Source organism: Nelumbo nucifera, chromosome 1 (genome assembly GCF_055504915.1).
Source record: "Nelumbo nucifera cultivar China Antique chromosome 1, China Antique-T2T, whole genome shotgun sequence".
Classification (NCBI taxonomy): Eukaryota; Viridiplantae; Streptophyta; class Magnoliopsida; order Proteales; family Nelumbonaceae; genus Nelumbo; species Nelumbo nucifera.
The window spans coordinates 90,923,742-90,950,824 of NC_142649.1; the positions used below are offsets into that span (position 1 = coordinate 90,923,742).

At 40.4% G+C, this 27,083-nt stretch overlaps 1 protein-coding gene across 1 annotated transcript in view; it reads left to right on the forward strand.

Annotated features, from left to right (window-relative positions):
* The window catches only part of LOC104586244 (exocyst complex component SEC5A-like), a 146,501-nt gene that overhangs the window by 71,682 nt on the left and 47,736 nt on the right, over window positions 1-27,083 (forward strand). Inside the window, exons 11-13 of the mRNA XM_010243412.3 lie at window positions 15,586-15,729; window positions 18,292-18,418; window positions 18,495-18,705. Coding sequence (XP_010241714.1) covers window positions 15,586-15,729; window positions 18,292-18,418; window positions 18,495-18,705 — 482 coding nt within the window. The remainder of the gene's footprint in view (window positions 1-15,585; window positions 15,730-18,291; window positions 18,419-18,494; window positions 18,706-27,083) is intronic.

Below are 27,083 nucleotides of genomic sequence, written 5' to 3' on the forward strand. Positions count from 1 at the left end.
GTGAAACCCCTTTTGAGGTACTGTAGTGATCCTTTTCTTGTTTGCTGGTTGAAGAAATCATTTGATGGGCTAAAACAGGCTCCTCGAGCATGGTTTGAAAAATTCCAAGATATTATTGTTGATGTTTGGTACAATCAGAGTGCTTTTGATCATTCTCTCTTTGTTGACAAAAGGCCTCAAGGTATCACAATTCTCCTCTTGTATGTGGATTATATGTTGTTGATTGGAGATGATGTAGAAGGAATTCAAGACCTCAAGTCTCTTCTTCACAGCTCCTTTCACATGAAGGATTTTAGTCCTCTTACCTATTTATTAGGACTTGAAGTCCAAAGGAGTAATTGGGGATATTTTATTTGCCAACACAAGTATGCATCTGATCTTGTCAAGTTGCCCGACCATACTGATGATATGCAAGTTGAAATTCCCTTGGAGCTGAATGTTAAATTGTCCAAGTTAGAAGGTTCCTTACTGATGCTTCTCTCTATCAACAACTTGTGGGGTCTCTTATCTATCTCACTATGGCTCATCTTGACATATCTTATGCAGTTCAGGTCCAATCAGTTTGTTCTTGTCCATCGGATTATTTGCTATGTTCGTGGCACTTTATCACAAGGACTATTCTTTTCTTCGTGCTCTCCTATCCAATTAAGGGCCTATGCTGATGCAAATTGGGCAGGGTGGTGTTTCTTTTTGGGTGATTCCCTCATCTCATGGGAACGCAGGAAACAACAAACTATTTCTAAGTCATCTATAGAAGCAGAGTATAGGGCAATGTCATCTCTACACCTATCCCTTTCTATGCAGACAACACTAGTGCTATAAAGATTGCTTCCAACCTTGTCTTTCATGAGAGGATAAAGCATATTGAGGTGGATTGCCATTTTATTAGACTGTTTCTTGTTGGTTTTATTTCTCTCCCTCATGACGTCTCAGATATGTAGATTGCAGACATTTTTACTAAGGCCATGACGAGATCTAGACATTTTTTTCTTGTAAGTGAACTAATGCTAATGAATACACATCAGTTTAAGGGGGAGTGTGAAGAGTCTTGATGTTGTGTTGTATTACTATATTCCTTGTTGTTTACTATTCTTTATTTCTTTCTTTGTTTTCTTCTTCTTTGGCCCTATAAGGGCTTTTCTATAATTGTACATACATACACACACACAATAGTAATATATATGGTACATATATAGTCTCTTTGGGGTGGGGTCGATTCATTTAGTGAAAGTGTGAAACACCCTTGATTTCTGGTGTATTCTCTTGTAGAGAACACTGATGTGGACCCAATTGATGTGGTCCCCACTATGTTTGTATGATAGTAGTAGATTGTTAGTTATTTCAGTTTGTTAGCTGGTAGTTTATTTCAGCCTTATGTTATTAGTTTTTTCTTTTTTTTTTGCCATGTAAGCAATAAGGGTAATTCAGCCCTTTTATAGTTATTCGAATATGAATATAAATTATAAGAGTGGGGCGGCTATTGCAAGTCTCTCTCTCTTTTCTGAATTCTCTCTTCGAGTTCTTCTCCTCTCCTCTTTTTCTCTTCTCTTCTTCTTCTCTTCAATCTTTATTTGTTTTTCTCATTAAAACCTAGGACAGATTGTAGTCTTATTCGACTACTTGGTATCAGAGCCAACCTAGGAGTTCTTATGCTAGTCTAATCAGGCTGACTACATGAGAACTTCCTAGGTTTGGAAGTTTTCAGCAGAAAAAGTGAATCGGATGATTCTTGGAGGTTACTGGCAGTGCGCAACTGCTACTAAGGAGATTGTAGAACCTTGGAGAGTTCCAATGATTAGGAAGAATCAGTAGAAGGTTCGAATCCTCAAGATTAGGGTTTTGCATCAGTTAGAAGGTGGCGGCTAGAATTTTTTCATGAAGTAAGTTATTTTCCTTGAGATTGATATTAAAAACGTTGTAGAAACTAGGGTTTCAAGAGAGAGGAAGAAGAGAAGAGAAGAGAAGAGAAGAAGAAGAGGAAGAAGAGAGCAAGTGTCGAGAGGTGTGTGTTATTCACTATTCACACCCTTAAAAGATTACTTTATAATTTGAGAAAATAATAATTACAAGAAGGCCCCTATATGGGTGCCCAAATACTGAGAGAGTATAAGAAAGGAGAAATAAAACCCAAAAACACCCCTGTTTAGCCATTCTCAACACTCCCCCTCAAGCTGAGCATATATGTCAATCATGCCCAGCTTGGCAAGGTTCTTAGCAAACTTTGGATGGTGAACACCTTTAGTGAGGCAATCAACTAGTTGGTCTTCTAACCTTACAAAAGGAAGGCAAATCTCTCCTCTATCAATTCTTTCTCTAATAAAGTGTCTATCCACCTCAATATGCTTTGTATGATCATGTTGGACAGGATTGTGAGCAATATTTATGGCTGCTTGATTGTTACAATATAGTCTCATTGGAACATTTGCTTGGATGTCCATCTCAGTCAATAAGGTCTTCAACTAGAGTAGTTCAGACACTTCATGAGCCATTACTCTGTACTCTGCCTCAACACTAGAACGAGCAACCACAAATTGTTTCTTACTATAGGAAACCACATTGCCTCCAACTAAGGCAAAATAACCAGATGTAGATCTTCTATCATGGATGGACCCTGTCCAATCAGCATCTGTGTAAGCCTTGATCTTTAGATGGTCATGGTTGGAACTTGGAATACAACATCCCTTTGCCAGGGCATCCTTCATATGATGACAAGAGTGATACCAAAATTTTTCCAAAATCAGGGCAAGTCAAACTGGTCTAATTTTATAGACTGCCGTCGGCACTTTTACGGATTACTGACATCATCCGGTGGAGGTCTGACATCAACAGTTCGCCTCTGGGTAGGAGATCAGTAGAGAACAACTCCCAGATCCTTCTACGCACTCTGATAACAAGTTGCAGAAACTAGGGTTTCAAGAGAGAGGAAGAAGAGAAGAGAAGAGAAGAAGAGGAAATAATAATTACAAGAAGGCCCCTATATGGGTGCCCAAATACTGAGAGTATAAGAAAGGAGAAAAAAAACCAAAAACACCTCTATCTAGCCATTCTCAACAAAAAAGATCAGCTTTGTTTATTCTGAGAGGTGCGGCTGGAAAATCTCCTCTTTTCTCCTGTTTTTTTAGGGTTTTAAGAGAAAACCCTAAAGCCCAGGTCTGTTATTGATTCTGGGGAAGTAGTTGGACTTGTTTCATTCAATTTGAGTTTGTTTTTTGCTCTCTGGAAGATCTAGTAGAGCTGTTCCTTGTTTCTAGGTAGCTGCCGAAGCTAAATCCTCCTCCTAGGTCGGCTGTTATCAGTTCCTGGGTGCAGTTTCTCCTGTTACAGTGATTAGAAAAGTGTTTTTTAATTAACTCTTAACCAAGAATGGAGTTTAAGAACCAAGGGGAAGGTGTTTTTGGGGCTGGTGGTTCTGGTAACATGTCTGGGAACACCTTTCAGATTACAACTGTTAGGTTTGATGGATCAAACTACTTAGAATGGGCCCAATCAGCCATGATGGCCATTGGGGCTAGTTGAAAACTAAACTCTTTGTTGGGGGAAGTGAAGGAACCAACCAAGGAGGACCCGACTTATGTCAAATGGGTTCAAGAGAACTATTTTGTGATGACATGGCTGTGCAACTCTATGCAGCCACATATCAGCCGAAACTATTTGTGGGCAAAAACAGCAAAGGAAATATGGGATGTCATGAAAGAGACCTACTCTTAACCTCTTAATGTTGCAGCATCAGCCCTTCGAATCGGCCTTGGCAGCAATTAAAACTATTTTTCGAGGTGATAAGGAGAGGGATATGAAGAAGGAAGACAAGAGGGACCTAGTATGTAAGCATTGCAAGAAATCTAAACATACTAAAGATACCTGTTGGAAGTTGCATCCTCATCTAGTTCCAGTAAAACTCGGGAACAAAAAGGGTAATGCTAATATGGCTGTTAATACTGATTGTGCAACCTCATCGGGCACAAGAGGCACACCACTAGACACCCTAGCTGCTGTCTAGGCTGCTCTAACTCAATTGGAAAGTGAAGTTGCTAATTTAGCTCCATTACCTCAGCCACCATCAGCTCCTCCCACCTCAGCTTTTGCTCATTCAGGTACTCGAGTCTCAGCTTATCATGCTTTAGCTCCAGGTAACACTGAACATTGTTGGGTAATAGACTTAAGTGCATATGACCATATGACTGGCTTGCCTTCACTGTTTACTACCTACCAATTTTCTTCTGGCAGAGACAAAGTGTCCATTACTGATGGTTCCCTTGTTCCCATTTCTGGCAAGCGAGATATCAAGTTGTCTAATGCCATTTCCTTGTCTTCAATTTTGCATATTCCTAAGTAATAATTTGCTTTCAGTTAGTAGCATTACTAAAAACCAGAATTGTTCAATGACTTTTTTCCCTATTGATGTGTTTTTCAGGATTTGGAGACAAGGAAGGTGATTGGGACTGGCCGTGAGACGAATGAAATCTATCTACTTGGAGGGAGCTCTCATTGGGAAGATAGTGAAGCTAGGAGGTCTTTTGTTTCTTAGTCTGTTGGTCAGGTTATGCTTTGGCATAACCAGTTGGGTCATTTATCTTTTTGGTCTTTGAAGAGTTTGTTTGAGTCTGTCTAGATGTCTAGTTTGAGATGTGAAAGTTGTGAGCTTGCAAAGCATTTAGAACAACCTATTCATTGAGTAATAAAAGAAGTGATATTCCTTTTGAAGTTGTGCATACTGATGTTTGGGGACCTTATTGTCACTGCTATGGGGGGGGGGTACAGATATTTCTTGCTGTTTGTTGATGATTATACTCATTTTTCTTGGGTTTACCTTATGCGTCCTCGAGGTGAGGTTCCTGCATTGACCCAGATCTTTCATCAGATGATTTTAACCTAGTTTGGGGTCAAAATCAAAATTTTTAGATTCGATAATGCGAAAGAATACTTTGCAAAACCATTAGCCTCTTATTTGCTTGACCATGGGATTATCCATCAGAGTATTTGTCTTCATACACCACAGCAGAATGGGGTTGTTAAGAGAAAGAATAGACACATATTGGAGGTGGCTAGAAGCATTATGTTTAACTCCAATGTGCCTATATGTTTTTGGGGGGATGCTATTTTTATAACAGTATATCTCATCAATTGAATTCCTTCATGGGCTTGACATGAAACCTCCATTTACCCTTTTATATCCTGATAAAGAGCTTTTACCATTCCTCTTAAAACCTTTGGTTGTACTTGCTTTGTTCAGATTCTTGGCCCTCATCGTTCCAAATTTGATCTAAGGCCTCAAAATGTATTTTCCTTGGTTATTCACAAACTCAAAAGGGATATTCCTGTTATGAACCCACTTCTGGGAGGAGATTTGTCTCTATGGATGTCACTTTCTTTGAGGATGTACTCTATTATCCTAGGCTTTCTCCTCAGGGGGAGAGCAATGAGGTTAGGATTAACTCATCAGAAGTTCCTTTACCTATCCCATTGAGTAAAGAGGGATGTAATGGGGAAGGTTGTCGGAGGTGCCAGGATTTGAGAGTCATCATAGACGATGGAGGCAAGGTGATTTTGACCATCAGCAGTCCAGGCCAGCCCCAGTTCCTTCTACGGATCCAGATCCAGATACTTTCCACTGTTGAGCCCCTACCTTGATTGGATGACCTTGATCTCCCTATTGCAGTCTGTAAAGGCAAACGCCGTTGCACCACATCCACAGCCCACTGTATTTCCCAGCTCTTGTCCTATGATCATCTGTCCCCCTCTTACAAGTCTTTTTTTGCATCCATTGTTGATATTCCCATTCCCAGAACAGTGCATGAAGCCTTGTCAGTTCTTGAGTGGAAGGATGCAATGAAGGTAGAAATGGATGCCCTTATTAGAAACAATACCAGGGAGATAGTTTATCAGCCCAAAGGGAAGAAACCAGTTGGATGTAGATGGGTGTTTACTGCGAAACATAATGCTGATGGTTCCATTGAAAGGTATAAGGCTTGATTAGTTGTAAAGGGATTTACTTAGACATATGGTATCGACTACTTGGAGACTTTTGCACCAGTAGCAAAGATGACCACTATTAGAGTTTTATTATCTCTTGCAGCTAGTTATTCTTGGCCTTGTTTCAGATGGATGTTAAAAATGCCTTCCTCAATAGAGACTTGCAAGAAGAGGTTTACATTCAGTTGCCTCCTTGATTTTATGGTGCAGAAACAGGAAAGAAGGTTTGCCGGCTGAACAAAGCCTTGTATGGAATAAAATAGTCCCTCGGAACTTGCTTTGATATATTCAGACAAGCCCTTGAAAAGTTCGGTTATGTGCAGGCCCAGTCAGACCACGCCTTGTTTATTAAGAAAGTGGATTCTTCTTTAACCTTGCTTGCTGTATATGTGGATGATATTGTAGTGACAGGGAGTGATAACAATGAAATTGAGTCTCTTAAGCAACTCCTTCATCAAGAGTTTGAGGTAAAAGATCTGGGAGAGCTACGATACTTCTTGGGTATTGAGGTAGCTAGGTCCAAGCATGGGATTTTTGTTTCTCAAAGAAAATATGTTCTTTACTTGTTGGAAGAAATTTGAAAGTTGGGTATTACTTATGAGAAGCCCTTTATTAATAGCCGAACAGAGAAGAGAGGAAGGAGAAGAGAAGAGGAAGAGAGGAGAGAAGAGAGAAGAGAGAAGAGAGAAGAGAAGAGAGATTTGGAGTCAACTACTGATCCTAGCGGCGCTAGTTTATATTAATATATATAGGGCGACCATAATTAGAAGGGAAAGGACCCTTATGCCCCTACTTAAGTTACAACATAAAAAACAAAAGAAAAAATTGCTTTAACTAGTCCAAATGGACCCTAACTCAGTAGAATACAAACATAAGAGATAAAACTAACATTCCAACACTCCCCCTCAAGTTGGGACATGGATGTCAATCATGCCCAACTTGTCACACAAATTATTAAGTTGCACATGATGAAGGCCCTTGGTGAAGATGTTTGTAAGTTGTTCCTCTGAACTAACAAGGAGTGCACACTTCTCTGCGCACAAGTTTTTCTCTAATAAAATGCTTGTCCACTTCAATATGTTTTGTTCTATCATGGAGGACTGGGTTAGCAGCAATATTCATAGCAGCTTTGTTGTCATAGTAAAGTGACATGGCTCTGTATTCTGCCTCAGCACTGGATCTAGCCACCACACTTTGCTTCTTACTTCTCCAGGTGACTAGGTTTCCTCCCACCAAGGTACAATACCCACTGGTAGATTTTCTGTCATCGATTGCCCCTGCCCAATCAGCATCTGTATACACCTCTACTTTCAAATGCACATGTTTCTGGAAAAGCAAACCAGCTCCTGGGAACTTCTTGAGGTATCCAAGGATTCTTTCTGCAGCTTCAAAGTGAGTTATCTTGGGATTATGCATGAACTGACTAAGAATACCCACTGCATAGGCAATATTAGGTTTGGTCATAAACAAATATAAGAGTCTCCCTACAAGTCTCTAGAACTTCTTCACATCTTTCAAACACTCCCCCTGACTGTCTCCTAGCTGATGGTTGGGTTCAATGGGTGAATCAATTGGTTTCACTCCCAACTTTCCTGTATCCTCTAATAGATGTAGTACATATTTCCTTTGGGAAATGAAGATGCCCTTTTTTGAACGGGCAACTTCAATTCCAAGAAAATACCGTAAGGGGCCTAGATCTTTCACCTCAAATTGAGTGGCTAGGAGTTTCTGCAGCTTCTGTATTTCAGTCTTCAGTCTTTGGTGATTACCATGTCATCAACGTACACAATTAAAGCTGCAATTTTCCCTTCACCTTTCTTCACAAACAAAGTATGATCTGACTGGCATTGTTTGAATCCCATCTGTTGCACTGCTAAATGAAACCTGCTAAACCAGGCCTGAGGTGATTGCTTCAACCCATATAAAGATTTTTTAAACTTGCACACCTTCTGCTCACTACCTTTGGCATAGAAACCTAGAGGTTGAGTCATGTAAACCTCCTCCTCTAGGTCACCATTCAAGAATGCATTCTTGATATCTAACTGATGAAGTTCCCAGTCAAGGTTAGCTACCAGTGAGAGGAGGATTCTGATTGAATTCATTTTGGCTACTAAAGCAAAGGTCTTTGCATAGTCTACTCCATACACTTGTGTAAACCCTTTGCCCACCAATCTAGCTTTGTATCTTTCTACTGAACCATCAACTCTATGCTTTACTGTGAATACCTACTTGCAACCCACTGGTTCCTTTCCTTCAGGAAGATCCACCAACTCCCCGGTGCCATTTTTGTGTATGGCATTGATTTCTTCCTTCATTACATCTGTCCATTCAGGTTTGGATAAAGCTTCTGCCACATTCTTAGGAACAAAGACACTATCAATAGAGGAAAGGAACGCATGGTACGAAGGTGAAATGTGATCGTAGGAGACAAAGTGAGAGACAAGATGATTAGTAGTACAAGATCTAATGCCCTTTCTCTTAGCAATAGGAACATCAAGATCATTAACAATAGGAGGGTCAATGTTAAAATGTTAAGGCATATCAATGGGAACAAGTGTACCTGGCTGATGAGGATGATCTACTTCTGGAGAGTCCGATGATATTGGTTGCGTAGTTTTAGGTTCCCTGGCTCTTGAACTCTACTAGCTCTTATGGCGGCGAAGAAAGGCACAAAATAGAGAAGGGTCAGGAAGAGGTGGTAGTTGAACCTGAGTGTGTTTCTCCTCAACCCTACTCTCTCCTTGAGGAGAAACCGAGAAGAAAGGTTGACTCTCAAAGAATGATACATCCATGGATACACAGTACTTGCTTGAAGCAGGATCATAGCAACGGTAACCCTTTTGAGATAACAGATAACCAAGAAAAAACACAAGGAGTGGCACAAGGATTGAGTTTACCGTGAGTAGGAGACAAATCATGAACAAAGCAATGACACCCAAAGACATGCATTGAATAGGGGACAGCGGAGCTATAGGAAACAAAAGTTGATGTGGGGCCTTATACTCTAGTAACCGAAATGGCATATAGTTGATATATGCAGCACACATAACAACATCCATCCAAAAACGTTTCAGAACATTCATGTGACATAATAGACCACGGGCTACTTCAAGTAGATGACGATTTTTCCTTTCAGCAACACCGTTTTGTTGAGGTGTCCTAGCACAAGAGCTTCGATGAAGGGATCCACTCGAAGCAAAGAACTCCATGAGATCACTATGGGAGTACTCTTTTGCATTGTTTGACTGGAAAATGTGAATTTCAGTTTGAAATTGAGTGAAAACCATTCGTTGAAAGTCTTTCACAATTTTTGGCACTTCATCTCTAGATCACAGAGGATACACCCACGTATATCTAGAGTAGTCATCGGTCGATGTAATGAAATATTTATATCCAGTCTTAGTAGGTAGAGAAATAGGGCCACAAACATTAGAATAGACAATATGAAAAGGAAATTCAGATCTTTTATTTCTTAAAGGAAAGGAATTTCTACAATGTTTGCTCAATTGGCACGTTTGACACTGCTGTTTACCAACTGACAAAGATTTAAACAAGTCAGGAAACATAAGTTTTAAAGACTCAAATGAAAGGTAACCAAGACGATTATGCCACAAGTAGGCATGACTCTTACTAGAATAACTTAAGGACTCTACAAGACCGACTTTATTCTCCAACATGTAGAGGCCATCCACCATGTTTCCTCTACCAATCGTCTCCCCTGAGGTCAAATCCTGAAACACAGACGAAGAAGGAAAGAATGTCACTGAACAATTCAAGGAATGAGTAATACTGCTAATGGAAAGTAAATTGATAGGTAGTTTAGGAACATACAACACATTAGAGAGGGTAAGTCCAAGAGGAAGGGAGATGGTTCCTTGACCGGCTATGGTGGAAAAAGACCCATCAGCCAGTCTTACCTTAACTCTCCTAGAGAGGAGGTTATATGCCTAAAATAAATTTGACTTACCAGTCATGTGGTTTGAAGCTCCAAAGTCAATTATCCAAGGGGAATCAAATGCATGAGATGACACATTGAAAGTAGTGGCAGTGTTACCTGATGTAGATGCAAAAGATGTAGGAGTAGGGCAAAAATCCATATGGCGAAGTGTCCTTGAAGGGAAGGGAGATCCATCATATGGATGGCCGAACCATGCAGGGTGGCTGGGTGAAATTTGAAAAATTTCTCTTTCTCATTCGGGAATCCTATACCCTGATTTAGAAAAACTGCATTTTTCAAGGTTCGTTCTTGAAACAAACCGGACCAAATTTGAAACCAAGATTAGGGAGAGGAATACCTGATATGGAATCCACGCAAAAAGCTCCTCCCAACGTAGGTGTTCACGCCTAAAGAGGGTACCAAATCGTTCCTCCACTGAAGATGACACAACTTAGGGTGAGGTAGGATCAACAAGTGGATTCTTCAGCAAGAACCCCAATTCTTCAACAAGAATTGTGTAGGGATGTGAGCACAGCTTCAAGATTGTTTCTTCCACCAAGAAACAATATCAAGATCCAATCTTGATCACTCCAAGAGGTGGAGATCGAATAGGGTAGGGCGGCAAGAACAGAGAGAGAAAACTGAATGCAGAAAAGTCAGTAAAACTGTGTGTGTTATTCTAGTTTGCCCTCCTCCTTTATATAGACCTTAAAGAGTTAATCTCCTAATCTGATTAGGAGTTTCTTGATCCAAATCTTTATTTGGATCTGGACTCTTTAAGCGATAAGGCTTATCCCTTATCTTATCTGTAGATTAGGATCAACTTCTCCTAATCCAATTAGAAGTTTCCTAATCCAAATCTTTATTTGGATCTGGACTCTTTAAATGGATAAGAGTTATCCTCTTATCCTTATTTGCTGATCCGTACCCAGATTCGCCCCCTATTTAATTAATCCAATTAACCCAGTTTGAAATGGGCTTTAGGCCCATTAAGCTTTCAGGCTCACTTCCTTTAATGCTGGCTAGCTTGGCTCTCTTTGTATGGCGTGGGACCCTATCATTGATCTCCACATAAGCCACATGGGTTCAGCCTAACCTCTGTTACAAGGCCTGACTGAATTCACTATTGAATATAGTGAACCCGTGAGTCCATTAGTATGGGCTCTTAATGGGCTCAACATTTACACTAAATGGTCCTTGGGTCCAACCATCTTATGAAGGCCCAAGGACTGTGGGCAGATGTGGGATTAGCCCATCAGGTTTATTATCCCTAAATGGTCTTACACTTAACCTCTCAGCCCATAATGATCAAACACTGCTCGACAAGAGAGGACCTCTCCCTCGGTTGCAAGGTACAGTGTTGCACTCTCTACTCACATGGATCCTGGGAATTAAAACCTTTTGCAAACATTTTGTGAAACCATAATATACATGTATATTTCTATATAAATATATTTTGCAAAACAATTCTCGACACGTTTGAAATCAACTGCCGGCAGTTTAGGTTTCCATCAAAGAGAGTGCATTCCCCGATCATTCACTTTGTCCGACAAATGGGCTGATCCTGTCACTATGATTACCCACTCAGGTTTTGACCCCCTCTAAGGATCTCATTGATTGGCATATCAAAGACAGCCCAATCCAACACCTAATGTAGTACCATAATCGAGTCTAGGGGTCAGGTGTAATTTTTCAGTTTTGCTCATCTGTCTCCAAGGTCCAGGGCATAATTGGAAAATGGTCCGATTCAAGGTTTCAAGTAAACTCACACTATATGTGCTTCAGGTCCCACTTTGGCACCTGAGACAAGCCACCCCAACCGACTTGGCAACACATTATTGTTAGCCTTGGCAGGATAAACCTCCCCAGGTCTATTCAACGGCTGTGAAGATTCTAAACTAATACTAGTCTCTTAAGTGTCCAGTTTAAGGGTATTACATAGAAACACACCATAATAACATAAATCAACTATGTACTTTATTCATTTACAATAAATGTCAATAATGTACATCAATCTGATTGGAGCTAAAGGCATACACTGTCTAACAGTCCTACCATATAATTCCAAGTGATTACGAAAGGAGTTGATGATCTCTTCCTTGGGGTTAGAACCAAAGTGTTGCTCCTAGGGTACCATGGGACTAGTCTCTTGAGATTCCACATTTGCTGAGTTATATTTCTTTTGATTTTGTTGGGTTGGTTTCTTACTCGGATCAGACTTCATACTCAATTCTTGAGCCCATTTAGGCTTCCCATGAAGATCCCAACATGTGTCTCTAGTGTGCCTGGACTTTTGACAGTGAGTGCATCAAAGTTTGTCTTTGTCATCCACTCTCTTTTGTGAATCACCCTTTTTAAAAGAACCTCCAACATTTGAACTTGTACCCCCTCGGACAGCTAGTGCAATCGGTTCTCTTTCTGTACAATCCATCACACTTCTTCTGCTCTCTTCAGATTGAATTAGGGCATAAACTTTTTGAATTGAAGGTAGGTTCTTACTTCCTAAGATTTGTACCCTCATGGATTCATATGTAGGATTCAACCCCAAAAGAAAAACAAACACCCATTGCTGGGAAACAAGTGATTTGTGGGCCTTTGCATCCTCATCACACTTCCAATTCACATTTTGATATTGATCCAGTTCTTTCCAAATTGATGTCAGGTTTGAATAGTACACCGAGAGACTCCTCTCCCCTTGCTTGCAATTGGAGGATTCAGCTTGTAATTGATATATCTTTGCATAGGTTTTTTGCTCTGAATAGGTAGATTTTGCTTGTTCCCATATTTTACAATCTGTTTCAGCCCACATAAAAGTCTTCCTTACTTGTGGCAGCATGGAAACCAAGAGCCAAGACATCATCATACTATTTTGTTGGTCCCATTTGTCATGTTTAGCACTACCAGTCTTTTGTTCCTTGACTTTACCATTAATATACCCAAGTTTTCCTCTAGCAGCAATATAAAGTTTAATTCCCCTAGACCATTCAAGATAGTTCAGTCCATCAAAGGGGATTACAGCCATGGGGAAACTCATATCTATCCCCCCACTTATTCCATTTTGACCTCCTGAAATTCCTGAAGTTACAGAATTCTCAGAGGACATGATTCAAACACCTTTCAGAACTTACACACACCTTATGATCCCTCCTATCACCAACAAACAGTCCTAGAAATACACCAAGGATGAAGCTCACATGCACAAACTGCAATCTGGACACAATTTGACCACAAACCAGCTTAGATTGTCCAAAAAAAGCAAGATTTTACGATGATCTCAGTGCTGAACTGACCTATCAGTCACAGTCCACCAACTTCCAAACCACCCAAACACATCGACTGCTAGGAGGGGTCATAAACCAGTATGGTTACACCACAAGAGGTAAAAAATAGGTCATCCACGACCTACAGATCTGAATTCTCAAATATGGGATCACACGATCCATAAAAAAAGAGGTTCGAAGCTCACAGCTTCTCAGAAGACATTTAGCAGTTTGGATTCATATAATTTCTTCTTGGTACACGACCAAGGTAAAAAAAAAATACTAAAAAAAATCTGTACCAGTCGTAGGTCTGTACTTTTGATCTCAGTTGAAGAAGACTGCAGGTTGAAACTTGTTCAATCTGCTCATAGGCTTAGAAAACTGCTTTGGTACCATATTAACAGCCGAACAGAGGAGAAGAGAGGAAGGAGAAGAGAAGAGAAGAGAGAAAAGAAGAGGAAGAGAGGAGAGAAGAGAGAAGAGGAGAGAGATTTGGAGTCAACTACTGATCCTGGTGGCGCCAGTTTATATTAATATATATAGGGCGACCATAATTAGAAGGGAAAGGACCCTTATGCCCCTACTTAATTTACAGCATAAAAAACAAAAGAAAAAACTGCTTTAACTAGTCCAAATGGACCCTAACTCAGCAGAATACAAACATAAGAGATAAAACTAACATTCCAACACCCTTAATGCTGTATTGTGATAATCAGGCTGCTATTAATATCACAATTCGGTATCACGACAGAACTAAGCATATTGAAGTGGACCGGCATTTTATCAGAGAAAGGGTTGCATCTCAAGAAGTATGTCTTCCGTATATCACCTTCGACATGCAGCTTGTAGATGTTCTCACCAAGGCTGTTTCAAGGAAGAAGTTAGAGGCAGACCTATGCAAGTTGGGAATGACAAATATCTATTCCCAACTTGAGGGGGAGTGTAGAGAACACTAATGTGGACCCCACTGATGTGGTCCCCACTGTGTTCATATGACAGTAGTAGACTGTTAGTTATGTTAGTTATTTCAGTTTGTTAGTTGATAGTTTATTTCAGCCTTATGCTATTAGTTTTTTCTTTTAATTTTTTGCCATGTAAGCAATAAGGGTAATTCAACCCTTTTACAGTTATTTGAATATGAATATAAATTATAAGAGTGGGGCGGCTATTGCAAGTCACTCACTCTCTCTTTTCTGAATTATCTCTTCGAGTTCTTCTTCTCCTCTCCTCTTCTTCTCTTCAATCTTTATTTGTTTTTCTCATTAAAACCTAGGATAGATTGTAGTCTTGTTCGACTACTTCTCTCTAGTACAAACTGATTATGTGACACGGGCTCCAGGGTTTTGTGACATGCTCAAATGAATTGTATATGATACCTTGTATACCTTGTAAAGTTTTCTTTCTGTCTAGTTTTTTTGGGTAATATGGTTTTGTTGAATGAATTGTATCTAATACCTTGGTGCAACAATGGGGTTGCTCCATTGCAACCTGGGTGACCAGGGTTCAAATCTTGGAAACAACCTATCTATATGTGCAGGGGTAAGGCTGCATACATCTATTCCTCCCCCGACCCCACATGCCAGGTGCCTTATGCACTGGGCTATATATACATATAGTTTGCAAAGCAATGCTTGGAAAATGGAACTCCTTCACATGAGGGATTTGGTTATTAGTTACATATCACAATTAGGGGTGCACCTTGGGTGGGCCCAACACAAGCTCAAACTAGCCTAGCCAACAATTTACATGGGCTGGACTTGGGCCCAAAAGTCTAGGATTTTTAATTTTTCGGGCTGAGCTCAGGCCTACTCCTTAGGTAGCCTGAATACATGTATAGACACCATTTCTGTATAGACACCATTTCTTATCCCAACTTGAGTCCGGCCCGATCTTATCCCAACTTGAGTCCGAACCCGAATACATGTATAGACACCATTTCTGTATGCATACATGCATATATGCATACTTTTGTAATAAACCATACATGTATGCATACATACCTGCATATACATACATTATCAATTTTTAGTGTGGGCTGATTGGCCAAGCCGAGCTCGACCTGGGTCCAAGCCTAATCCGAGTGCATCAAATTTTAGTGTGGGCAGGTTTCAGGTTGGATAGTTTGGGCTTGGGATCTAGGCCCAAATTTTAGGGTTGGGCTTTGGTTGAGCTAAAAGCCGGCCTAGGGCGCCCAACTTGCACCCCTAGTCACAATCCACTCCATGTTAGCAACTTGTTTAGAGTCTCTTTTCTTGTGGATTTATACTTTTTCAACCTTGGTCAACAGACTGTATTTCTTGTTCTCAAGGTGCTTTAGAACATTATTATTTGTTAATATCTTCCTTTTGTTTTGAACATATTTTGCTTTCCCTCAATTTCTGAGCTTCAGTTTGATATCTATATCATCTTTTGCCGTAGGCTTCCCAAGTTTCTACTGAGCCAAATATTAGAGCTCCCAGTAATAAGTTCGATGATAAAGTTGGTGATGCAAAGTACTCAATTCATTCTCTTGATGAAGTTGCTGGGATGATACACAGTACTATATCTGTATATGAGGTCAAGGTAAATATGGTCTCTATTCTTCTAAAATAACTATAAATGACATATTATTATTTTCTAGTACATTTATGCAAACATTGTGTAATGCATTAACCATTTATGTTCAACTTATGGTAGCTACTGGGTTGCTACCCTGCAGAAGAGATTAACTTTAATGCTGTTTGTATTTATTTAGAAAATTTTGGTTCTTAATTTCTTATATATAATTTTGTAATGTTTGTTATCTGTAATAAACTTGATAGTCTTCCAGGATATTTACAGCATCATAGAAGTTTGAATTTATAAATTATGTGATGGCACACGAGCACATCTACATTGAATGTGCACTTTTTGTTCCTTGTTTGGCATACATGGGCATCTTTGAAAATATGCCAGCTGCCCATACATAATGCCATGGTATAGGCCAACTCATGTCATGCCATGTTATGGAGTGTTGTATGTTGTCAAAAAGTGTTGGGATTTCTAAAATTGTTGTATCTTCCTGCATCTCAGTGCTTTGGATGCAATATCTGAATTTCCTTGAACAAAAGCACCTGGCCTTTTCAATACACTCAAACCTTTCTTCTGAGCCTGGCTTAAATCTTTCCAATCCAGACTGTTTCCAATCAGAGTAGTTTTTCCTGTTCAGTCTTCTCTCCTTTTTTTTTTTGTCAGTAATTGCTCAATTTATTATTTAATAAAAGAATGATAAATCTTTATCAAGTAATGCTGACACTTTCCTTGGCTTCTCTTCCAGGTGATAATGTGAAAATTTTAGCACATTTGTTTTCCTCTCTCCCCACTTTGCTCATCTCCCTCTTACTCTCTCTCTTGCATGTGCATATCCACATACCACTAGGGGTGATCATGGGCTGGGCTGTGGCTGGGCCATTCCTGATTCTGGGCCTATGACTTTTATGCTTAAAGTATTAATATGTAATTTTATATTAATGTCATAATGCTTATAACATTTGTTTTATATGCTATATAATATAAAATAGCATATATACATATACTTAAATAATAAATATATAAATATGTGCAGACCAGGCCAGACCTGAACACAAAACTAGGCCCAAATCCAGAATTTCTAGGCGGGGCCAAGCTGAAAATGATCATCTCTACATACCACTCATTACATATATTAACAAGTCTGTCTGGGAAATAACCTCCAAATAGAACTGATCTTTATTCACTCTTTGTCTTGCCAGCATGTTAGCCTGTATGTTCATGTAAAGGTTGCTGTCATCTCTTTGGCCAGCCTTTTAACCTCCCTTATTGCATGCCTATATAGCCATTGACTTGGGGAGATTACTTTTCCAAAAGAAAATCCAAACACTAGGAGAATGGTTGCAACCTTATAGAGCCTCCCCTAGTGCTCTAATACCATGTAATCATGGTTCAATTCAGCCTAGGTTAGAAAAAGAATGTGCATGAACAGAAACAGAAATGAAAATAGAGAGAAGAGATGAAGAAAGAATGGGAGAAAATAAAAGTAATCTCCCTAGGCAGCCAGATTTCTTATATATTAGTTATCAAGGTGTACAAAGACATTGCTGCCCCTTTGTGGGGGAGTAACTTATCCTGTACAATCCTGTAAAATAACAATTAATATAAAATATAAATTAAAGTGAACAGACCATATCACCCTTAGTCAAAAGACCACTCCTAACAACTTGATTGCATCCATGGATGAAGGGGACCAGGAATTATAGTAATCATTCTTGCTGAGCTGAGGACAAATCTGCCACCTATTGTGAGTTTCAAATGATATCATCAGTGGGGAAAGGCTGGAATGTTTCTAATGTTTTCACCCAATGAGCTACTTACACACGTGGTTTAAAATGTCCATATATTTTCTAATGTTTTCCTGATATATTTCCATATCTATGGGTACCGACATGAAAAATATTTAGTAAAACTGACATATTAGCCGAAGAAAACTACTGGTGCTATGTGGAGTAGAAGAAATAGTATTATACCATAAATTGGCAAAATATTTTAGATGTGTGGAGTAGCAGTGTTATAGCTCGCTTAGTGAACATGATTACCACTTTGAGCCAGCTCGAAATTCTTTTCAAACATGAAGTTTAAATCTTTGTTTTTATTGTATAAGAAATTAATTGGTTCATCTATTAGAACCATTCGTACTTCTATGAGTTTAAATTTTCCTTTTACTTTATCATGTAGCTTTTACTCTCTAAGTTTACAGGACAACATAGCCTTGTTTGATGATTTGGAACAAGATACTAATTTAAAAGGGTCTACCTATAAATCTTTTATCATTACAAAAAATAGCATTCTATATTTTTGCATATTTCACAATGTTTTTACCTTTGTATGGCTTCTGTTTAAAAATCTTGATTGTTCTTTCATTCCAATAAGCTAGCTTCACAAATATGCTCAGTTTTAACTCTTTAACATGTTTTAGAAATGTTTGTACTCATCTGCTTTATATTTTTGTACTCTAACATGTGAATGATAAGTGCCCTTTCTTGACTGGCCATTTATTCTTGTTCTAAATATGCTGTTTTAGTTGTTTTTGGCTGAAGAAATTGATTCAAAACAACTTATTGTGCTATGAAGGTCCTTAATGCATTTCATGATCTTGAAGAATCAAATATTCTATGCCCATACATGAGTGATGCTGTAAAGGAAATATCTAAAACATGCCAAGCTATTGAAGGGAAAGATTCAGCTCCTCCTAGTGCTGGTACTTGTTCATACTACAGTTTATTGTCTCCTCAGGTTTTTTCATTTCTGAGTTTATTTTGGTTTGAGTGTGACAGTTATGTCTTTGCATTCACTCCATCTGCAAATCACAAAGATCTACATATTGAGGCTCTGTTCATGGATGCGGTCAATGACAGAAGCAATATCAAAAGATGAATCATGGGCACTAGTCTCTGTTCTTGAAAGGAATAAATCTCCATACACCATATCTTCCTTGCCTCTAGCATTCCGTGCAATGATATGCTCAGCAATGGATCAGATCAATTCGTAAGTCTTCGAAACTTTCTGTCAAAGTTTATTTTCTTCTAAAGTTTTTGTATGATTTCTGTAGTTTCTGTGTTTTATTTTCGCTTGTGGATGTGCAGATCTGTATTTCAGATGTCCACCTTTCATCAGTATTATTTCCTACTTCCAACTATTTGGGTTGGCATTTTGGATTCCTTCAAATAGCCCTTGATTGAGTAGAATGTTGAAACAGGAGCTCCATATAAGGCTTTGTTAAGTAGGGTTTATTTGGTTCTCAGCCAATAAAATGCCACCATTAAATGATTGATCATGTCTAAATGACAAATACGTTTGGCAATGTGCCATATACTATCTTTTACTTGGCTTTGATCAATGTAACTTTAAGTGGAGGAATACATAAGGTGAGTACATCAAACCCTCCCCAATATAGCAAAAACTGAGACTTAACCCAACTTCCACTCTCCCCCTAATAGTATGCAGGTCCCATTTGAAAAACCAATATCTAATCCCAGGAGTTTATCTTGTCAACTAACATAAAATAGAATAACAAATCAAGAAGAAAATAAGAAGAAATAGAGAAAACACCAAGATTTAACGTGGTTCGGCTCAGTAGCCTACATCCATGGGAAGAGAGGGAAAAAGATCCACTATGAGAACAAGAGATACATGGATGACCTCTCTATAGACTCACAACAAAATGTCCACTCTCACTCAGCCCTAATCCCATAAACCAATGGCTTAAATAAACAAAAGGGGAAATTATATCAGAATTTCACATAGGTCCGTCTTCCTTCCATAAAGCAACCTCCATGAAAATAAGTTTATTGTTGAAGTAGTAGCCATAAAACTTGAGATGTTGAAGGGGCCTCTTAGAAACCAAAGTTGGATGTTAGAAAGTGTAGAGAGAATGGGCCGAATGGCCCATTGATTGTTGTTAAAAGTTGTTAAAAGTATAGTACCGCAGGGGTAATATTGTAACTCTCCTCTTTTTATTCTTTATTTCTATCGCCCTAGTATATATACTAAAAAGCTGGCGCTGCCAGTATCTCTTTTGGTGGGCTTTCCAGTGGATGGACCTATGACCCTATTCTGTAATAACAAAGCAGTCATAAACATTGCTGCTAATCCAGTGCTACATGATAGAATTAAACACATCAAAGTCAACAAACACTTTATTAGAGAAAAGGTCGTCACAGGGGAAGTGTGTACTCCTTGTGTTAGATCTGAAGATCAACTTGCAGACATCTTTACAAAAGAGTTACACCACTCACGACATCATGATCTATGTGACAAATTGGGCATGATTGACATCTATGTCCCAAGTTGAGGGGGAGTGTTAAAAGTTGTTAATTCTCTAAGTATAGTACCGCAGGGGTATTATTGTAACTTTCTTTATTTTTTATTTCTGTTACCCTAGTATATATACTAAAAAGCTGGCGTTGCCAGTATCTCTTTTGGCTCTCGAATCTTTCTTCTTCTCTTCTTCTCTCCTGCATAACAATTGTTTAATATTCTTTTATTTATGTTCTATGCTGATAATGGGCCTTAACTATGTTATGTTTACTTAAAGCTTATTCGCCCAGTTAAGGGGCCTCTCTGTAATTACTGAAAATTAAGATTAATGAAAGGGAATTAGGGTGTAAGAGGAGATTACATTTGAAAATCTCTCTTTGAACCCTATGTTAGGAATCTACCTAACTCGGGGCTCTTCGAGGGGCCAACCTCCTGAATTCTTGGGAAGGGGGGAGAGAGAGAGAGAGAGAGAGAGAGAGAGAGAGAGAGAGAGAGTTTTAATGCTGAAAGAGTCCTCCTCTATTCCTTTTCTGCTCTACTACTTATAATGTTACAATCTTGACTGTTACAGCTGTTATAAGTAGCTGGTTAGTTGAGCTGATGTGGCCTCCTCTTGTAAAACTGACTAACTGCCTTCTGTTGGTCTGTTCCAATAGTCTTGACAATCCAATTGGATGGCAGTTGTTACAAGTGGATGGCAGTTATTACAAGTGGCTGGTTAATTGAGCTGATGTGGCCTTCTCTTGTAAAACTGACTAACTGCCTTCTGTTGGTCTGTTCCAACAGTCTTGGCAATTCCCCCTTCCTTTAGAGCGACCTTGCCCTCAAGGTCTAATGTAGGAAATTTGATTGCAGATTTAAGTAGGAAAATTTGAGTCCATGTGCATGAATATAGGCTGATCTGGGTCTCCTCTTTGCTTTGTCAGTGTTGCAAGACTGATGGGCCTTGGGCCCTTGCATGTCTGCCCTTGTAGATGGACTGTAGAGTTTCCTGATGTGAAGTCCATGGTGAGACGGGCCTAGTCACAGACCATGGGTCCTAGCTGCCTTAACCATTGAATGCCTAGCACCACGTCTGCTCCATTGAGATGGAGAGGATATAGGTCCACCGCAAACTGATGACCCTGAATCTTTAGTGGTAGGCTCATGCAAATGCTATTGCAAGAGAGGCTGTTACCGTTGGCCACATGAACCGTAAAGGCTGTTGTTGGCTGAACCGGAAGTCCCATTTTATCTACCAAGACTTGGGTTATGAAGTTAAGGGAGCTGCCACTGTCTATGAGGATTGACACTTGGCGCCCTAGAATCAGCCCTGCAACTCTCATTGTTTGAGGGGACGCAAGTCCCATAAGGGCTTGTAAGGATATTTCAGGCGTGCCATTGGATTGTATTTCCCAACCTGGGTTAGATTCTCCGCTACTGGTGCTGTTGTCTTCTTCTTTAGCATCTGTTTGGAGGAGAAACGCTTGCTATTTCTTGTAGCGATGGCCTGGCCCAAATTTCTCTTCGCAATTGTAGCAGAGACCTTTGTCTCTACGGGCTTGCATCTCTGCCCAGGTCAGTCGCTTGAAAGGAACCAGTGGGCCTGGGCCCATAACTCCTTCCTCCTTGTCTGGTGCTGTCGTCCTTTCTTGCTCCTTTCTTGCTCCTGGATCCCATGGTTGCTGCACCTTTCTTGCTCGACTGAACTTGTCCTCGTACAGTCTTGCTAGTGCTGCTGCATTGATGAAGTGGGCTTCCCACCAGCGCCTTATTAGTCCATCCTTGGACTCTCACGGCCAGCCTTTCGAACTACATCTGGTATTCTTTTACTGATCCCACCTGCCACAGTTTTGCCAAGTTTTCATCAAGATCTTCGAACCCAGATGATCCAAAACGGACAGTCATGGCGTCCGTGAAGTCTGCCCAGGTTTGACGGGGGTGCCCCCTTCGGTACCATTGAAACCAGAGGATAGCTTCCCCTTCAAGATGCGTAGAAGCTAGAGCTACCCTATCCTGTCTCAGTGTTTCATGGTAATCGAAATACCTTTCTGCTCTGAGAATCCAGGGGGTTGGGTCGCCGCCTGAGAATATGGGGAAGTCGATTTTGGCTATTCGTGTTGTCGCCCCTGTTCTGCGACTGTTTTCATGGCTGCGCTCTTCGGGGCTTCCTCTGTCAATGTTTGTTGCCCCCTACTCCAGTCGAAGGCGGAGAGCAGTGAAGCTTTCCCTCATTTCTTTGAGATCTGAAGACATTCGGTGGATCTCGACCTCCATCTAATCCACTCGGGTGTCTATTGATGTGTTTCTTGTGTTGGTCATGCTGGCTCTGATACCAAATTGTTAGGAACCTGCCTAACTCAGGGCTCTTCGAGGGGCCAACCTCCTGAATTCTTGGGAAGGAGAGAGAGAGAGAGAGAGAGAGAGAGAGAGAGAAAGTTTTAATGCTGAAAGAGTCCTCTTTTCCTTTTCTGCTCTACTACTTATAGTGTTACAATCTTGACTGTTACAGCTGTTATAAGTGGATGGCAGTTGTTACAAGTGGCTGGTTAGTTGAGCTGATGTGGCCTCCTCTTGTAAAACTGACTAACTGCCTTTTGGTGGTCTGTTCCAACTGTCTTGACAATCCAATTGGATGGCAGTTGTTACGAGTGGATGGCAGTTATTACAAGTGGCTGGTTAGTTGAGCTGATGTGGCCTCCTCTTGTAAAACTGACTAACTGACTTCTGTTGGTCTGTTCCAACAGTCTTGATACCCTATCAGCCGCCACCTTCTTCTTCTCTCTTCTTGTTTCTTGTTTCTGCTGTTCTCAATCATCTTTTAGAGTGTTTTTAATTTGTTCGTTAATTTCAGACGACTGTTTTTCTTCTTGGTATCAGAGCGGACTCTCCTTTTTCATTTTTTTCTCTTTTTTCCCATACACAATGTGTATGGAGAACTGAATCGAATGAGTAGTTAAAATTATTTTTCTTTAGCCTAGTTGTTTTCCAGATAGAGGGCAAATGGTCTGAAATTAAATTTTATAAATCTGAATTTTATTTAGAATTGTTCTTTATAATTTTCTTGATTTATGGGTTGTTCGTACAACTGGAGATCGAAATCTTGAATGGCACAGTGAACCTGCGATTTTGCAGATTCTTGATTTATTTATTTATTACATTTGGTCTATAAAATATATATTTTTTTTATTTTATTTTTAGACTGAATGTATAGGATTCGATCTGATGTAATATTAATACAAATTTTGGGTTTCTATTTTATTATTCTTGGATCGAAGATGGCGGTGCAGGAAGGAGATTTCGCAGATGGGGATATTGCAATCTGCGATTTGCAGTTTATGAAACTGCATTCTATGATCTAACCTCTGTTTTGTTGGATGTGATGTGCGAATAGCCCTTTTTGACTGATTCTTGATTTTCTTTGATCAGTATTTAATTTCAGATCATTTTCTTGGATTAAATCTTTAATTAAAAATCAAACCCTAGACTCATTCGAACCAGATTGGTCCAAACTGGTTGGACCAAATCTATGGTTCGATCAAGGCTGATTGTCAGCCCTAATTTCCCACTGATGGGCCTAAGGATTGATATTTAATTAATAGTTTAATTCGACCCAACCTATAAGGCCCAATTTTAATTGTTAAAACTGCTAAAAGCCCACATTTGCAGAAAAGCTTTATGGGCCGAACTGCTTAACCCTAATTCGGCCCATATACCTAGATAATATTAATTGTTAATGTTATGGATTAAAATGGGTTTTAATTATGGGCTTTACAGATATTTAATTGATTGGATCAATTTATCCCTGCATATGATGTATGGATGTGTGATGTGCAACGTTCATGGGCCATAAGTACTTGGCCCATGCAGATATGACAGTGTCTCTTGCGCACACCATGGCTGAATGCACATCATTGCCATGGTGTCCCCAAAGATCATTGGATGATCTCCCTCAGTGGTGGGCCCCACACCTCCCGAAGAGGATACGTGTGGAACCCTGGTTGAATCGGGTTCCAACCAAAATGGTTCCGAATACACCATACGAACTTTGGATCGGAAAGAAACCAAGTGTCAGACACTTGAAGATTTGGGGTTGTCCTGCACACGTTAAAAGAACAAGTGCGAACAAGTTGGAATCCAAGACCAGCCGTTGCCTATTCATAGGCTACCCAAAAGGCTCTGTGGGTTACCTATTCTATGACCCAAGTGAGCAGAAGGTGTTCTACGGTCGAAATGCACAGTTCTTGGAGAATGATGATATCCTGGACTCACATCGTCAAGAAATAGTTCTTGATGAGGAGAGTTCAGGGTCAGTGGGAGGTGTCTCACAAGTTCCAGGTATTGACCAACCTAGAAGATCTACCCGGGTGTCCAGGCCACCAGTCCGTTTTGGCTATGACCAGGATAGTTACCTGGTGGAAGCCTTGACTAGTGAGGAGGATCCCGTGACTTATGCGGAAGCTATGTTGGACATAGATTCCCTGAAGTTGGTAGATGTTATGAGAGTTGAGATGGACTCAATGGAGACCAATGGAGTCTGGACTCTAGTAGATCCGCTCTCCGTGGTAAAAGCAATTGGTTGCAAATGGATCTATAAGAGGAAGAAGGGCCCCGATGGTAAGGTTGAGACCTACAAAGCTCGTTTGATGGCGAAAGGGTATACTCAGAAAGAGGTCATCGATTATGAGGAAACCTTTTCGCCCGTGGCCATGCTTAAATCCATTCGGATCCTGCTAGCTGTAGCAGCATACCATGACTACAAGATTTGGCAAATGGATGTCAAAACTACGTTCCTGAATGGAGATCTTACTGAAGATATCTACATGCAGCAACCGCAAGGTTTCATACCTACAGGTCAGGAACACATGGTATGTAAGTTGAATAGATCCATATATGGACTTAAGCAAGCTTCTTGAAGTTGGAACATCTGGTTTGACTCTACCGTCAAAAAGTTTGACTTTGAGTAGAACCCGGATGAGCCCTGTGTTTACAGGAAGTCCAGTGGGGATAAGGTTATGTTTCTGGTTTTGTATGTAGACGACATTCTACTCATTGGGAATGATGTAGGAATGTTGACTACGGTGAAAGTGTGGCTTTCACAGCAATTCTCCATGAAAGATCTTAGAGAAGCCTCCTATATATTGGGTCTTCGACTCTATAGAGATCGAAGCGGATAATAGGATTATCCCAATCTGCTTACATTGACAAAATTGTTAAGAGGTACAACATGGAGAACTCCAAGAAGGGAAATGTTCCTTTCAGACACGGAGTCACTCTCTCCAAGAAGATGTCTCCCAAGACTTCTGAGGAGATTGAGGGCATGAAGGACGTTCCCTATGCCTCAGCCGTAGGGAGCATCATTTATGCTATGCTATGCACTCGTCCTGACATTACTCAGGCAGTGAGTGTGGTAAGCAGATTCCAGGCCAACCCAGGGCAGGAGCACTGGACCGCTGTGAAAAATATACTTAAGTACCTTCGAAGGACAAAAGAGTTTTGTCTGGTATTCGATGGTAGCTCACTACAGATCCAGGGGTATACTGATGCTGATTTTCAGTCGGATCCAGATGATAGAAAGTCTACATCTGGGTATGTTTTCATGATAGGATCGTGTGTTGTTTGCTGGAAAAGCAGCAAGCAGGGGTCCACAGCAGACTCCACAACTGAAGCCGAAGACATTGCCGCAAGTGAAGCTACCAAGGAAGATGTGTGGATGAAAAAGTTCATTCACGAATTGGGAGTAGTTCCGTCCAGCACATTACCCATCCTGTTGTTGTGTGACAACAATGGAGCCATTGCTCAAGCTAAGGAGCCTCGAGCCCACTCGAAGTCCAAGTACATCGAGAGGAAGTACCACATACTGCGGGAGATTGTTGGTAGAGGGGACGTCCTGATTCAGAGGGTAGCATCAACGGAAAATGTAGCAGACCCATTGACTAAGCCACTGACACAGAAAGTGTTTGAGAAACACGTGGAAAGTATGGGACTCCGACTTATACCAGATTGGACCCAAGTGCAAGTGGGAGCTGTTAGACAATTGTATGCCCTTAGCTCAAATCAGTTTGATGTACTTATGACATTTATTGTAAATGAATGAAGTATATATTTGATTCATGTTCTTGTGGTGTGTTTCTGTGTAATACCCTTAAACTGGACACTTAATGAGATCGTGTTAGTTTAGAATGTTCACAGCCGTTAGATAAGTCCGGGGAGATTTATCCTGCTAAGGCTAACACTGATGTGCCGCCAAGTGTTGGGTTGGTCTATCTCAGCTGCTAGGGTGAGATCCGAGGTACATGCAGTGTAGATTTACTTGAAACCCTGAACCGGACCAGATCTCCAGTATTGCTCTAGACCTTGTGATTAGTGGGAAAAACTGGAAAGTTACACCTGACCCCTAGACTCGATTATGATACTGCACTAGGTGTCGGATTGGGCTGTCTTTGATATGCCAATCAGTGAGATCCTTAGAGGGGGTCAAAACCTGGGTATGTTGGGACAGTCCGAGAATTCATCTGAGTGGGTGATCATAGTGACAGGATCAACCCCTTTGTCAGACAAAGGTAATGATCGGGGATGCACTCTCTCATGGAAACCAAGACTGTCGGTAGCCGATTTCAATCGTTGAGATTTGTTTTGCAAAATATATTTTATATACGGATATAAAAGTCTATATATGTTACGGTTTCAAATTGTTTGCAAAAGGTTTTAATTCCGGGGATCCATGTGAGAAGAGAGTGCAACACTGTTCCTTGTAGCTGAGGGAGATGTCCTCTCTTGTCGGGCAGTGTATGATCATTATGGACTGAGAGGTTAAGTTTAAGACCATTGAGGGTAATACCTGATGGGCTAATCTTGCATCTGCCCATAGTCTCTCGATGATACAAGGTGGCTTGGCCCAGGGACCACTTAGTGTAAGTGTAGGGCCCATAGAGTCCATGTGATGGGCTCAGGGGGGTTCACTGGACTTTCTAGTGAATTCAGCTAGGCCTTGTAACAAAGGTTGGGCCGAACCCTTGTGGCTGATGTGTAGATCAATGCTTGGGTCCCATGCCATACAAGGAAGCCCAACTGGGCAGCAGTTTGGAAGGCTAAGTGAGCACATATACTTATTGGACCTAAAGCCC